Source organism: Maniola hyperantus, unplaced genomic scaffold (assembly GCF_902806685.2).
Source record: "Maniola hyperantus unplaced genomic scaffold, iAphHyp1.2, whole genome shotgun sequence".
In the NCBI taxonomy this organism is placed as follows: domain Eukaryota; kingdom Metazoa; phylum Arthropoda; class Insecta; order Lepidoptera; family Nymphalidae; genus Maniola; species Maniola hyperantus.
In genome coordinates, this window is record NW_027188977.1 from 34,308 (window position 1) to 50,434 (window position 16,127).

The following is a 16,127-nucleotide window of genomic DNA, read 5'->3' on the forward strand; positions in this document are numbered from 1 at the left end:
ATCTGTAAAAAGGACATCACTAAAAAGTTACGGTTTTCCTGCTGTCACGCCATCCCTAATTTACGACAATCCGGGCATATAATTGCTATATATTATATAAAGTTAGAAAGAGATGGTCCTGTGGATTCTCATAGTAAAAACCAATAAAATGTGAGACAGACGATCACTACAACAATGACAATTTGTTATATAAATTCCTTGCCTCCCACTTCCCCTTACTACTGAAACAAACATCGTCTATGGAGTTGGTGGTCTGTATCCTATATGTTATTGGTCCGTGGTAAACTCCCTTATTTCGTAACGAACGGACGTGTATAAATCGCAAACCTGGCACGGTATTCCGATTCCACCACAATGGTAGTTGCGGAACCCTCCAGTGAGTATGATTATTAAAATAAATTTAAATGATTTTTTTCAATAATAATATTGCAGACAAAAAATAGTATGTTTGAACGAAGTTATATGGTTCGAATGGTCATATTTCATTTCCCATATAAATTTGTAATAGCCTCATAGCCTACTATGGGACTCGGGTCAGTCGTCAACAAATTACCTGTGGTGTGTTACATATTTCGTAATTATTTTACGATCGAAGTCTTTTTTTAGTCCATTATGACCACTTTGCTCGAAATGTCCAGCCGACAGCAGTTATATCCGACTATAGCCATTGGAAGTAAATATCAAAAATAATATTAAAAGCGAGGAATAAACCATTGGACCTTATTGTTTTAATTATTATTTGCTTTTGTTTCTCTCAAGCAAATGATGATGCGGACTCGGAGTCCAAAACATGCGGAAAGATCCTGGTAGTATTATCCTGGATACTTGTCATCGCGACTATGCCGTTCTCACTCTTCGTATGCTTTAAGGTATGCTTCGTATAAAACAAGTAAACTTATAAGTACATTTGCTCTGCGAAATGAAATATATGGAACAAATTTACGCTTTGGTAAGCAGCAACTTATTTTTAAAGCCTTTTGTTGTAGACCTTTTTCGTGTCGAATGAAAAGTATGGCATTAACTTTCGAGTAGCATAGAATTCCTTAATCTCTCTTTCAATAACCTCATAATGGTCCCATTTTGGACGCTTTGCGATGATGAATAAAATTAATATCGTCTCATGCTATAAATTTTTAATTTTATTACTGCGAAAAGCTTAAATCGTACGGTATACGATTTTATTTTCCTAAAGCGAAATGCTCCAGGGAATTGCGCCAAATTTTTGATTCCAATTGAATATAAAGTAACAAAAACTAAGTAGGTATCTACGGATTATTATTTATTGTAATTTGTAATATTTATGACCCCATTATACAATTTGTTTATTATACCTACTCAATAAGCTGTAAGTAAACTCAACGAATTTATAGATCACTAGTTTATTACATTATACTTAGGTTTTAAATCAAATAAAATCATTTATTTGGTTATTGTTAAGAAATAAAAATGTGTGTAGGTAGGTACCTTATGCTAAAAATGTATTTTAGATTACTATACCTATAGTAACCAACAAGCTGTGGTAGAGTTTAATTGTGCTTACACTAAGAGCTTACATAAAATAAATGATTTTAACTTTTCTATTTTGCAAGGCTATTTTCAGCCATCAGCTGAATTTAAATTGTGCTTTAATATTGTTTATGATATTATGTATGTTATTATAATCCGTGAGCTTTTAAAGAGAAATTTAAACATTTCCCACGCGATTTTTAAAACCTAATCCACGCAGACCAAGTCGCGGGCATCATCTAGTATACACATATATACATCTAGGCATACCAATATGTACTTACAACAAGAATTCATAAGTAGGTCGCAGTCACATTACCCTCCGGCAAAACTTTTAACAGAGATGTAGAGTCAAATAACTCTGGTTTATGGATTGCGAGTGTTATATTTTATACAAAATTTGGAACTTTTACGCGAGACGATTTTTTTTGTTTAATGGAAAGTTATTCTTGCTCATAACTGTTCCGTAATAAAAGTAACGTACAAAATAGTTTTTTGCGGTTGGCTTCTTCTGTAACTATAGAATAGAGATGACCTACACAATCTTGATAAAATAAAAGCTTATAGGTACCTATCCCTCGATAATTGTAATAACTTTTCTTCGAATTTTATGTAGTTATCTTCTTTATAGGGAATGCTATAGTTAATATGACAAAATAGAACATATCCAGTAAGTAAAATTCATCGTACTTGCGGCTGACGTGCGGAAAACCATGCCATCGCATCCCTTAATAAACTTGACACAACGTCGTCTCTCCTATCTATTGTTGCGATAAGTTTTACTTGAAACATCGATTTTATTTAATAACATCTACTCCTAGCTAATTGGTTTTATTTATCTCTTCCTATTACTAGGTCGTGCAAGAATATGAGAGAGCTGTAATATTTCGTTTGGGAAGACTGCTATCCGGTGGAGCTAAGGGACCTGGTAAATATTTATGATAGCTTTTACCACAGGCTTTTACTCACGACTTCGTTGAATCTATTTAGGCTTTATTTACCACTAGCGACCCGCCCCGGCTTCGCATGGGTGCAACGTAGATACTAATGTGGTGTCATTGAGGTGTCATTGCCTCGGAAACTCTCAAATGAGAGGATTTCCGACCTAATTCACATTTTTTCAATTTCTCTAGGGATCTCTAATTTTTTGAGAATTAAACTATAACTATAAACCTTCCTCTTGAATCACTCTATCTATTGATGAAAACCGCATTAAAATCCGTTGCGTAGTTTAAAAGATCTACGCGTTCATACATACATACATACGTACAGACGCGGGAAGCGACTTTATTTTATACTATGTAGAGATGCATGAATCCCTTTTTTCGGGACAAAATTGTCTTATATCTTTTTCTAAGTAGTGTTTAAGCTTTGAGTCCCATATTGTTAAAATCAATTGCAAGCTGTTAAGTAAGGGTTGTTAAGAATTCTTTTGGGTCTATTAATTTACTAACTAACCCACCCTGGCTTCGCTTCAGTATAATTTAGGAAATTGGCGAGGCAATTTCCAAAAAATCCCGAAACACATTTATTCCCCTTTTTACACCAAAGGCCCAAATATCAATTTTCATGGAAATAAATTGAAAAATTACGGACTTTCATACAAACTTTCATCACCTATTTAATCCTTGGATGTAGAACTTCCAAAAATCTTTTCTTGCCTTCCTAAAGAGAACCTACACTGTCAAAATTTTAAGTTCTTATTTTAGTAGTAAGATTAGTAGATCATTCAGTCAGTCAGGAGACAATTTATATACTTATTTATATGTAATATGTATGGACTACGGATCTAAGATTAGTGTGGAATTAATATTTTCTTTTATGGCTTAACAGTGACATGATTTTTTTACATCACAAATTATATTTAAGTGCTCATTTTAGTAAAGATATTAGTATCTACCTACCTAGAACGAATCACTCAAAATTAGATCAAATCACTTATTTACATTTGCGGCAACAAGACGCGAACGCTCAATTTGTCTAGTACCTAAAGAATATGGCCGATATGCAATGAATTAGGAAATTAGGTGCGTATAGTACGATGTTGCTGTTAAAAAAATTAGAATAATACTTTTCGAGATATAAGGGTTGTCCAATTTAGGTAGTGGTCCAATATACCCCTAATATTATGTATCAACCTTTGTAAAAAGTCAATTGGTTTTCAGGCATTTTCTTCATTCTACCGTGCATTGACTCATACGCACGGGTAGATCTTCGAACTCGCACCTATGACGTCCCACCTCAAGAGGTAAGTAGCTGAAAAATACTATTTTGTAAATTACATAAAGTATGCTATTTTTCTAAGATCGAATATAGGTAATATTTAATAATTTATCTAGGACTAGCTCATCTGTAATTTATACTTTCCTTACGTCACAAACGTTTACAAGGTTCGATCGAAATAACGTACGACAACAGATTCACACATTGACTTATTGTTTGACCTCCCTGGCCCAGTGGTGAGTGCTGTGGTCTTATCAGTGGGAGGTCCCGGATCAGATTTCCAGCAGAGGAAATTGGGATTTTATGATTTAGTCTGGTGGGAGGCTTCGGCTGCGGCTAATTACCACACTACCAGCAAAACCATACCGCCAAGTGATTTAACGTTCTGGTACGATGCCGTGTAGAAACCAAAAGTGTCATGCTCCTACCAGGTTAGCCCGCTTCCGGCTTAGACTGCATCATCACTTACCACCAGATGAGATTGCATTTAAGGGCTAACTTGTATCTGCATAAATTAAAAAAAACTTATAGATGACGAACCTAGCCTAAGTGGTTCACTCGGCCCTACGTCACGTCAGTCAAACGCGTCGCTGACTAAGCTGAATTGGCAAAGCAAGCCTTTGGACGTGTCTACAGGTATTATAGGTGTTCCCATAATGACTATTACGACATGTTGTGAAATAAATTTTGCATCGTATGTAGGTTTTCTCTGTAAAAAATAAACACACATCAACGGATAGCTATTAGTTTCAGCAGACACATGATTAAGAAAAACGCAGGAACAAACTCTCTAAAGGTCTTGTGTATTGCTGGCGTTCCAAGCTAGTGAATTTTATGTCGATTATTCCCTGCAGCTGCACGGACAGAGTCTCGTCTGATTATTTTCTTTTATAGCGGGACTTGAGGGGTAAAAATTTTCAAGTGATGAAAAATTGCAAGCAAAGTCATTTTGAAGGCAAAGATTCTGCATATTTTTATAAAGGCATATATATATATATATATATATGTATATAATTATAGTGGAAAGCAAACTACTTATTGAAAAAAAACCGGCCAAGTGCGAATCAGGCTTGAACAACGAGGGTTCCGTGCAACAGTCGTATTTTTTCGATATTTTGCACGATAATTCAAAAACTATAATGCATAAAAATAAATAAAAATCTGTTTTAGACTGTGTGAAGACTTTTCATATGATACCCCACTTGATATAGTTATCTTACTTCGAAAATTGAAAATACTATTATTAGTTTATGACCACAAATGCCAGGTATAAGACCTACCTACCTGCCAAATTTCATGATTCTAGGTCAACGGGAAGTACCCTGTAGGTTTCTTGACAGACAGACGGACAGATAGACAGACAAACAACAAAGTGATCCTATAAGGGTTCCGTTTTTCCTTTTGAGGTACGGAACCCTAAAAAAATTGTCTCTATACAGTCTTATACATTGTTTCATTTCGTTTTCTTTACTAATTCATTCTGAGGCCTGGTTAGAACAGCGCACGGAGTGCTTCGCTAACTCAGTGTCCAACACTGAATAATAGACACCGAGCTGATTTGGCATACTTCTTTGGTTCTAAATTGCTGAAAATAAAATATTTTTTCGTAGAAAACCTACAATGGATTAAAAATAAAATGTCAAAGAGCTCGGTGGCTATCATTCAGTGTTAGACACTGAATTAGCGAATCCAGCAGGCAGATCATTATTAAGTGCGCGTTATCACGCGTTGTATTGAACGGATTTTCTTTTACAATTCTTTTTTGTTCTTAGGTGCTCACCAAGGACTCTGTGACGGTATCCGTCGATGCAGTTGTGTACTACCGAGTTCATAATGCTACGATTTCAATCGCCAACGTAGAAAACGCCCACCATTCAACCCGACTATTGGCCCAAACTACTCTGCGCAATACAATGGGAACACGGCCGCTCCACGAGATCCTAAGCGAGCGCGAGACTATCTCAGGGAATATGCAAATTTCTCTCGACGAAGCGACCGAGGCTTGGGGCATTAAAGTGGAGAGGGTGGAAATGTAAGTGACATTATAATTTTCACACAATTACTTGGCAAAATTTACTTTGTAGACTTTTGTAGAGGTATTTTGCGGTGTTTTTAGTGTTTGGGGTAGGTCGGCCATCAGAATTCTGTTTTTTACTTTGTTTTTGTTTAGTTAAATTAACGCAGTGGCTTTTGTCCATGGGAATATTGATGAAATGATCAATAATTACGCGCACGGCGTTTGTCCAGTGTGCCCGTGCGCTCGCTATAGCTGTCTTGCTACTGAGTCATCAAAATAATAGTGATGCAACACGTGACTATCGACATCTCTTCGATAGTTGTGAAGACGTTAGGATGGACAGGTTCTTAACAAGATCCTCTTCCTTCGGAAGTCTCAACACTAAGAGACCAGCCGATGATAGTATTGATGGATTTCGTACACCGAAGCGTTGTGCACCTCAAAAGAAACAGTCGAAGTTCGACGATAGTCGGAATCTGCCAACCAGCAACAAATACCAAGACCTTCCTGTGGATAATGTAAATGATTCGGGCAGCAAATACTACATTGAAGCAACAACTAAAGCTAAGAAGTCAGGGCATATCCCTCCGATAATCATTGATATCATAAACATGACCCACGAAAACATCAATGAAACTGTAAGTAAATTTTCTAAACAGTTCCACCTCCAGTACAAGAATGGCAACAAAGTAGCTGTTATATGCCATTCACCCCAAGCTCATCAAGCAGTTAAAGATGGGCTTCGAACGGAGAATGTATCATTTCTGACCTACACCCGAAAGGATGAAAAGACACCTAAAGTGGTAATTAAAGGCCTGCCTGCCTACGCAGAAAAGGATCTACCTGACGAGTTAGAAAAACTTGGGTTCAAAGGAGCTTCTGTGACCAAATTAAAATCAATAAACGAGCTTCCTTGTCCTCCATATTTAGTCCAACTTGCCGAAGGAGCTGACATTATTAAATTTCGTCAAATTAAATATCTTTTCAATTGTGTAATTACCATCCAAAAATTTAAACCCAATCGCAAATCAGGTACTCAGTGCTTCAGATGTCAAAATTTTGGGCATTCATCTAAAAATTGTAATATGCCACCGCGTTGTGTCAAATGTACCGAGATGCACCCAACATCCGAGTGCCCAAAGAAGGACCGAAAGGAACTTGCTCATTGTTGTAACTGTAATGAAGAACACCCTGCCAATTACAGTAAATGCAAAACCAGATTAGCTTACCTTGAACGTATACAACAAAATACTTACGTGCGAAAGCCACCGCCACTAATACATAAAATGTCTAAGCCTATATCGAAAACCAGGACTTGGGCAAATGTTGCTGCATCTACTACTACTGATGGAGGAGTAGGCGAAGACAAAGTTCCCCGCTTTACGAACCCGGTCGGCCCTGAAATGACCTTACCCACCTCTGAGGACGCTGCGACTAAGGAAATGTTTGAGATTTTGTTAGTTCTCCGAAAGCTTAAAACTCAGTTTATCACATGTACATCTCCCTTAGAGAAAGTTATGCTTGTATTCACACACCTCGGACAATACGTATAATAAGAATGAACTGCGCTTACTTTCATGGAACGCTGACGGCGTACGTGGTAAGATACACGAATTACTAGATTTTGCAGTGCATTCCGTATCTGTTGATATTCTTTTTATTTGTGAAACTCGCCTCACATCCAATATTTCTTTAATGACCCCCGGATATACTTGCTATCGACAAGATAGACACCATACCGGTCGAGGTCAGGGTGTAGCTATCTTAATTAAAAATAACATAAATCACTCTCTAATTACCATACCTAAAACTAAAAATATTGAGGCAATTGGTATTAGTGTTAAAATATCGGGTCATGAACATGTTTTAGTGTCTGTTTATCAATCTCCCAACTTGCCTCTTGTGCAGTGTGATTTGGACCTTTTGTTGAACCTTGGTACCCGTGTACTTATTGCCGGCGACTTGAATGCCAACCACACCTTTTGGCAAAGTAGTTACACTAATACACGTGGTAGAGTTCTATTTGGTCACATGTTGCACCATGACTATAACATTCTTGCTCCTGATATTCCAACACAAGTTAATTATTCTTCTGATTATAAAGCCACTAAACCTGACTTGGTTTTGGCACATAATAATATCTTAAACATCAGTGATGTCCATGCATTAGTGGCTTTATCATCTAACCACTATCCAATATACTTTACCATTGGAGGTAATCTGCATAGAAACTTGAAAACTCGTTATTATCGTTACCACAATGCTGATTGGAGAAATTATCGGGCTCAGCTAGATGAAAATATTCATCTTTCCTCTAATACATTTTCTTCAGTAGAAGAAATTGACTATGCTGTTGACCATCTGCACAGAACTATCCTAAGTGCTAGAGACGCATCTGTGCCCATGGGCACATTTAACAAAGATACTGTCATTAAATTGCCCCAGCATATAAAACGAATGATCAGATACAAGAATTACTTGCGTCGTTGTGACAATGGGCTACCTAAAGGAGCATTGAAGAGGTTTGTTCGTAGTTTAATAAATCGCCTTTGTAGCCTGATTAATCTTACTGCCCAAATGTACACAGATGACAGTTGGAACAAAAAACTATCCAAAATTGACAACCCTCGGGCCGATGTTTGGCGGGTATCCAGATCCTTGAAGCCAAAGTGCATCACGATACCTCCCCTTAAACTTACTGATGGCACCTTAACCACCAATACTACCCAGCAGTGCAATGCTCTTGCTACTGCATTTCTTGGCAATATGAGACTTACCTACAATTGGCCAAGCACAGACCTGGATGTTGCAGTTCAAAACTCTGTAGATATTATTCATAACTATACCATTTCTAATCTAACACATCCTGTTCGACCAGCAGAAATACGTACAGTACTAAAATCACTAAAACCCCGTAAGGCTCCTGGTGCCGACGACATTGTAAATACACTTCTAAAAAACTTGTCTCAAAAGGCTGTCGTTCTAATAACAAAAATCTTCAATGGTTGTCTATTCTTGGGCTACTTCCCTTCCGCCTGGAAAGTTGCCAAAGTAATTGCTTTAAAGAAACCAGGCAAGGACGATTCTGTACCGTCTAATTACAGACCCATTAGTTTACTGCCTTCATTGGGGAAATTGTTTGAGAAGATTATTTATTCTCGTCTCCATGCGGCTTCCGAACATTTGCTTATTAACGAGCAATTTGGTTTTCGTAAAGCACATTCTACAGCTCACCAACTGGCTAGAGTCTGTGAACATGTCTCCAACAATCTTAATCTTCACCAATCTACTGGTATGTTCCTATTAGACTTAGAAAAAGCCTTTGACAGCGTCTGGCACGAAGGCCTACTCCACAAATTAGCAGCTTTGGGTATTCCATTGTCACTAGTAAAACTAATTAAGTCTTATCTTTGTAATCGTAAATTCATGGTTCAAATTGGTGAAACCAAGTCAATGTGTCAGATGGTACCTGCTGGCGTCCCTCAAGGATCTATATTGGGTCCTTATTTGTTTTTGTTATATCTGAACGACATACCAATACAACCTAGAACCAGTCTAGCCTGTTTTGCAGATGATACCGCTTCTTACACATCATCTGATGACATTGATTTAATAATTTGTCGTTTGCAATTATCGATTGATCTACTTCACACTTTCTTCACTAAATGGAAGTTGAAGCTAAATGAGAATAAGACTGAAGCCATCTTATTTACACGACATCGCCAACCTCCTTTTAGAACACTGGAGATTGCCGGGCATAGAGTGGAATGGAGACATTCCGTGCGTTATCTTGGTGTAACTATGGATACTAAATTAAATTGGACTAAACACATTGCAAATCTTCGTGTCAAGGGCGCGCAAGCACTCGGTGCTCTGAGCCCAGTTTTAAATCGTAAGAGTAATCTTAGCCCTAAAACTAAACTTAAAATTTACAGTGTACTTGTCAGACCATCCATAACTTATGCATGCCCTATTTGGAGCAGCACTTGTGTTACTAATTACAAGCTTCTACAAGTTATACAAAACAAAGCATTAAAAATATCTTATAATACTCCTTTTAAGAGTAACTTAAACCACTTACACCACGAGATAAAATTTCCTACTTTACTTGATTTTATATTAAAATTGACATTAAAATTCTACAATATGAATAAAAACCATAAAAATCCTCTCATAAATAATATTTGTAAAACTAAGACCACAGATTTGCCGTATATCGATAAATACGGAACGTACAAATTGCCCCATCACTGCTTATTGTTTCCGCGGGCTGGTGTGAATGCATAGCGTAACTAATACCTACGACACGTGTGCATCATCTTGAATTCCCCGTTCTCGCCTGCCTACCGTACATGTGCGAGGGGCAGGGTAGCGCTGCACGCGGACCGTACACTGGCCAGTGTACCGGTTTCGTAATGCAAGCTGAGACAGTTTACTAATACGAGTAGGCATAACTTACCTAGTTGTACCCGCGTTTTTTTCAAACAAATAATAACTTTTTTTTTTTTTGTAAGCGAATATACCATTTAAGTATATTGCATTCAATTAATTCGTTTTGTGATATAAATGTAACTATCTATGATTAAACGTGTAAGATAATATTCCTTTATAAACTTTAAGAGGCGCGACTTAGCCTGTAAGTATTAATAATTTAAGTTAAACATTATAATATAACGTTATATATGTTTTGTAAAATATTTATTGATAATAAAGAATATAAAAAAAAAAAAAAAAAAAAAAAAAAAAAAAAAACTTTGTAGACTCGTTGCCAAAATTGCAGAAAACTTTGGATAAGTAGAGCATATAGTTAAGAATAAGAATAATATAATAAGAGTACCTTTATTTGGATAAATTATTTAATTTATCCAAATAATCTAAATATATTAAAGGAAAAGGTGACTAACTGACTGGCTGACTGACTGATCTATCAACGCACAGCTCAAACCACTGGACGGATCGGGCTGAAATTTGGCATGCAGATTGCAGATAGCTATTATATGACGACCTCCCTGGCGCAGTAGTAAGCGCTGTGGTCTTATTAGTGGGAGGTCCCGGGTTCGATTCCTGGCAGAGATTTAGAATTTTATAATTTCTAAACTTCTGGTCTGGTCTGATGGGAGGTTTTGGCCGTGGCTAGTTAACAAACACCCTTCCGGCAAAGCCATGTCAAGCGATTTAGCGTTCCGAAACGATGCCGTGTAGAAACCAAAGGGGCATGGGGGTTTATTAAAAACTTCCACTTAAAGTGAAGTAACTTCTTTAAATAGTAATTCTTACCCTGACAATTTTTATGTAGGGCAAGCAATTGGTAATGGAAGCTGCTTTTTTGACTCGTTCAGACAAAGTCTAGAACAACAGACAGGAGAGCAAGTTACTGTCGAAAAATTAAGAAATGATTGTAGGGAATTTGCGCAAAAGAATCCGCCAGAATGGTTTATAGATGCAATTGCCAATAGTTATGATAACAATGGCCAGCGCCGTAATGAGACTGTAAGTGATTATACAGCAAATATCATGAACAACAGTAGATGGGGTGATTCTGACATTGAAGGCAGAATACTTTGTGAAAAGTATGGTGTGAAATTGCATGTTGTAGAGAGTAACCCATTGCGTGCTATTGACATCCAACAAGATCGGTTTTTGCATCAATTAATAGACAATTCAGGTTCAAAAAATGCAGGTGAATACAATAAAGTTGATTATGATGGTAGTAGTATTGTGCATGTAATAAACAAAGGCGGATTGCATTTCGAACCGTTGCTTGATAGAAATAAAAGTTTAGCAAAACCATTACAAGAGGAAGCTAAACTTAAACAAGAGCAAGAACAAGAAGATTTCCTATTAGCAAAAAAACTTCAGGTAGACGAGATCTTAGAGTACTGTAACCTTTCAAAGGATATCTCTGAGAGAGCAGAGGTTGAGAAGAGATTTGATGAGTTATTGGCAGAAAATGCTAATGGAAAAATTTATGATGTTGTAGAGCAGTGCGTTAGTGATATAAAGCAGCGCATAAAGCGCTCTGAGAAGCAAAACCCTTCAAATTTACCAAGATGTGGTATGGAGGAACCAAGAATAGAAAAAGCATTTCATCAACAACCACACCTGTAAAATCTTTATAGCCCTATATATTTTTATATGGGGCTTTTTGCAAGCATTTCATATTGAACTTGCAGTACGTACTAACCTAAATGCAAGTTGACCATGAAACTAGTTTAATTATTGATGCCATAGAGGAATTTGGTGGTGAGGCTAGGCTTGTCGGCGGGTGTGTGAGAGACTCAATTTTGCAGCGTGATGTCCATGATATTGATCTCGCTACCAATTTGCTTCCTGATCAGGTGATGAAAGCGCTAAAACTCCGTAATATAAAAACTATTCCAACTGGCTTAAAACATGGGACTATAACTGCGGTTCTAAATCAAAGACCTTTTGAGATCACAACACTAAGGCATGATGTGAAATGTGATGGCAGGCATGCAAAAGTAGAATTTACTAATAATTGGCAAGCGGATGCTTCAAGGCGCGACTTTACATTTAACGCTCTATATGCAGATAAGCATGGCCATATATATGATTACTTTGGTGGTATCGAGGATTTAAAGGCGCGAAGGTTAAACTTTATAGGCAACGCTGAAGATAGAATTAAAGAAGACTATCTACGTATTTTAAGAGCATTTCGTTTTCATGCAAAAATATGTGTCGGAGATTTGAGTGATGAAATACTAAGCGTATGCAAAAAGCATTCGCATATGATCCAAAACCTCTCTGGAGAGAGAATAAGAGATGAAATACTTAAATTGCTGGAATGCAATGATCCTTTTCCAACACTTAAGAGCATGCAAGAATCTGATGTGTTACAAAAAATTATTCCAAAAGAAGTCAAATGCGAAATTCTGTCTTCGTCACTTCTTTTGGGCACTGATGCACTAGTAAAATTAGCGTTACTCCTTAGGACCACCAAAAATGACAGGCTAAGTCTTGGAGAATATGTAAGCAAATTTTTACGTCTTTCGAACAAGCAAAAGAAAAAGCTGCTATTTTTACTATCCAACGATATCAAAACAGAACTCTCAGAAAAAGAGCAAAAAAAATACATATCTTTATTTGGTAGAGAATTATATTGTGATTTAGCAAAAATTTGTGGTGTTGAGTCTGGAGAAAATGTTGATAAATACATTTCATTTGCTAACACATTCAATATTCCAAAATTTCCTTTATCTGGCGATGATTTAATAAGTATAGGTCACCAGCCAGGAAAAAGTTTAGGTAGGAGCTTGGAGTTGCTAAAACAACATTGGGAAGACAGCTCCTACACTTTAACAAAAGAGGAGCTGGTGCTTTATGTTAAGAGCCTACTCTAACTTGCTTTCCGACTGTTCAATGAATGTATGCTTACAGTATTAGTGTGACTCATCGAGGAATTAGGTGTGTATTCTTTTTTAGCTTTTTCTGTTAATTGGTATTCGTTTACTCCTCCTTGAGTTTGATTACACATTCCCTGATCTGTAGATAAAAATTTATCTCTTATGCTTGATGTCAGTTGTAACTCTTGAATCTTATCTAAAAAAAATCTCATTCTAGCTTCTACTAGCTCTTTCACAACAATTTCTTTAAGTAATTCTACTGAGTCGTTATTATTATTATTCTTGCTATTAAAGCTGTGCAAGATAGAGTCTACAATCTTATTTACCCCTTCTTGTTTGTTAAATTCTAATTTTTTTACGCATTTTCTAACAGAAGGTGACAACTTGGCTTTTAACGTGCCATCTCGTAGTTCTTTACCTACATTTTCTCCAATGTTACAATGTTTGTTGACAACTTCTTTAACCTTGGCTTCTATGATCTCCCTTGCGGATTGTTTTAAATTACTTTCTAATAATTTAAGTAATTCTTTACTTTCAAATTTTCCACTATTTTTATTTGATAGAGATTTTATGGTTTCATCAAGCACGTTATGGCAAAAGTGCTTTTCTTTAAATTCAGGAAAACCTTTTTTTAACTCCTCGTTTTTCCTAGATAAAAAGTTATTGAGATTCTTATCCCCAAAAAGCTTATTGGGCAAGTTCCGCAATTTTGAAAGGGTTGATCTACTAGAGCTAGTAGTTGATTTTCCAGTAGATACTGTGCTTACCAAACTCACTGCATCTGGCTTGTGAGCTTTTGTTTGTTCTTGTGATTTTTTAGTTTTTTCATCAATATCTTCTAATCTTTTATCAACATCCTTTAACTTTTCTTCCAACTTTTGTTGTTCTTGATTATTTAACAGTAGTTGTTCTAACTTAACTATTCTTAACTGTTCTTCCACAATTGACAAATTTCCCTTTAAGCTATCTATTTCAGTTAACTGATCCCTTTTTTCTTCCTGTAGTCTCTTAATATCAGCTTCCAATTGGCTTTCTACTTGCTTCTGTTCCTTTTTTAGCTGCTCAATCAACTTCTCTTGTTCTGCAAGCTTTTCTTGTAACGCTTCATCTGATTCTTTCTTTAATTCTGCCTTTAGTCTTTCTATTTCTTCAGCTTTATTCCCTTCTAAGATCTGCTTTTCTTCTTCAGTAGCATTTAGCTGACTGACTAAAATTTTTAATTTATCTTCTAAGTCAACTTCTTTTCCCTGTAGTCGTTGCTCTCGATTATTTATTAATAGCTCTTTTTCTAACATTCCTATCACATCCAAAAAAACTTTCTTTAAGCTATCATCTATTCCAGCTAACTCCCATTCTTTACTTCCTTCTAAGATCTGCACCTGTTTTTGTAATTTAGAAACCTCATTTTTTGAGTCTTCTCTCTCTTTTACTGCAGTTCTTAATTGACTATTTAAATCTTTCAATTTATCTTCTAAATCAATCTTTTCTTTCTCTAATTGTTGCTTAGATTCCTGAGTGCTTTTCAATTGTATTCTCAATTCCTCCATTCCAGCTAATTGATCATTCAATCTGTCTATATCTGATTTCTGCCTTCCTATTTCATGATCTAAATTCCCAACTTTGCCTTCTAATTCTGCATTTTTTTCTTGAGCTTGCTTTAATTCACCTGCTAGCTTGCTAATTTCTTCTTCCTTTTCCTGAAATAATACACTAAAAGTACTACCCAGTACAGATTCTGAATTTGTTAAAATATCAATAAATTCTTGTACCTTCTCTTTAAGAACTTCACTTTCCTGAGCAACCAAATTTTGTTCATTAAGAATTCCCTTATATCCATCTTTAATGGTACTTATTAACTGATCATGTGTACTATTTATGCCCTGTGCTCCGAACTTATCCATAAGCTTCTTTAGATCAGCGCCAAGGTGCTCATGTTCTTTTCCAATTTTACCTACCTCCAATAAAATGCTATCTATTTTTTCTACAGTACTATCACTTTCTGACAACACTGTAAAATTCTCTAAATATTCTTCATCTTCTTGAACCTCTCCATTCTCGCTTATTACTTCACTCTGGCTCCCTTTTTCTGCAACTTCAGATTCTAAATCAGCTTCAATATTTTTATCCGTTGTTTCAATGTATTCGGTCTGCATTGTCGTATCTTGAAATGTAGTTTCATCCTTACTTATTACTTCACTTTGACTCCCTTTTTCTGCAATCTCAGGTTCAATTTGAGCGCTTTCATCTGTTATTTCAGGATCATCAGTCCGAATTTCATTACTTCCAGTAGCTTTATCGTAATATAGAATATTTTCTGCCCATTTGTTCCATTTCTTTGGTAGTATTCGTCCAATTGTTTTTAAGTACAACCAAGCAAATACAGTAGACCAGCTGTATTTTTTTTCCTTTCGTTTAACATTAATTTTATAATTAACTGTATTATTAATATTTAGCATAAAATTACCTTATTTTTAACTTTAATTTACAGAAAATTTTAACAGTAATAAAGTTATATATATTAGTATAAATGTTAAATAAATACTAACGCAGGCGTCAAATTATGGTAAAGTCTTTGCCCGCCTAATACACTTTAAGCAGAAATACACATGTCTGTAAGTACAGCATTTGCTTTTCCTATCGCTCTTGCTAACATTTCCTGTTCATTGTTCTGATTTTTCACATTGATTACCTGAGCAGCCAAGTTTGCAGGAAAAGTGACCAGACTGACTTCCCATAATTCCACTTGTTTTAACACTCTAGCTCCGCTTTTATGATCAACATCATACTCTATAGGTATATAGCCGATGGAAAGTCCGTTAATTGCTCCAGTTTTGAGCATCAAATACACTTCTTCTGCTTTCTGAATACCCAAAAGTAAATGTGCAATTATATATAGACCAACATCATTCTCATAAATATCTATGATACTACCTATAGGTTCACCTGGATTGTGCTGCCAAAGGAGTTTTATTTTATTTCTGTTTAAATTTTCCTTAAATGCCCCAGGTAAGATCAGG

At 36.1% G+C, this 16,127-nt stretch overlaps 2 protein-coding genes across 3 annotated transcripts in view; one reads left to right on the forward strand and one right to left on the reverse strand.

Annotated features, from left to right (window-relative positions):
- Nucleotides 1–310: 310 nt before the first annotated feature.
- Nucleotides 311–5,765, forward strand: LOC117995944 (band 7 protein AAEL010189-like). Of its 2 annotated transcripts, none has more exons than XM_034983960.2 (5): nt 311–376; nt 760–869; nt 2,362–2,434; nt 3,672–3,754; nt 5,502–5,765. In XM_034983960.2, exons 1-5 carry the CDS (start codon nt 355–357, stop codon nt 5,763–5,765), a joined length of 552 nt encoding a protein of 183 aa, XP_034839851.1. In that variant the 5' UTR covers nt 311–354. The 2 variants fall into 2 exon arrangements, with proteins under 2 accessions (XP_034839851.1, XP_034839850.1); XM_034983959.2 differs by lacking the exon at nt 311–376 and adding an exon at nt 564–673.
- A 7,338-nt stretch (nt 5,766–13,103) lies between these two features.
- The window catches only part of LOC138404596 (uncharacterized), a 36,422-nt gene continuing 33,398 nt past the window's right edge, over nt 13,104–16,127 (reverse strand). The window contains exon 3 of the mRNA XM_069509163.1: nt 13,104–15,424. Coding sequence (XP_069365264.1) covers nt 13,104–15,424 — 2,321 coding nt within the window. The remainder of the gene's footprint in view (nt 15,425–16,127) is intronic.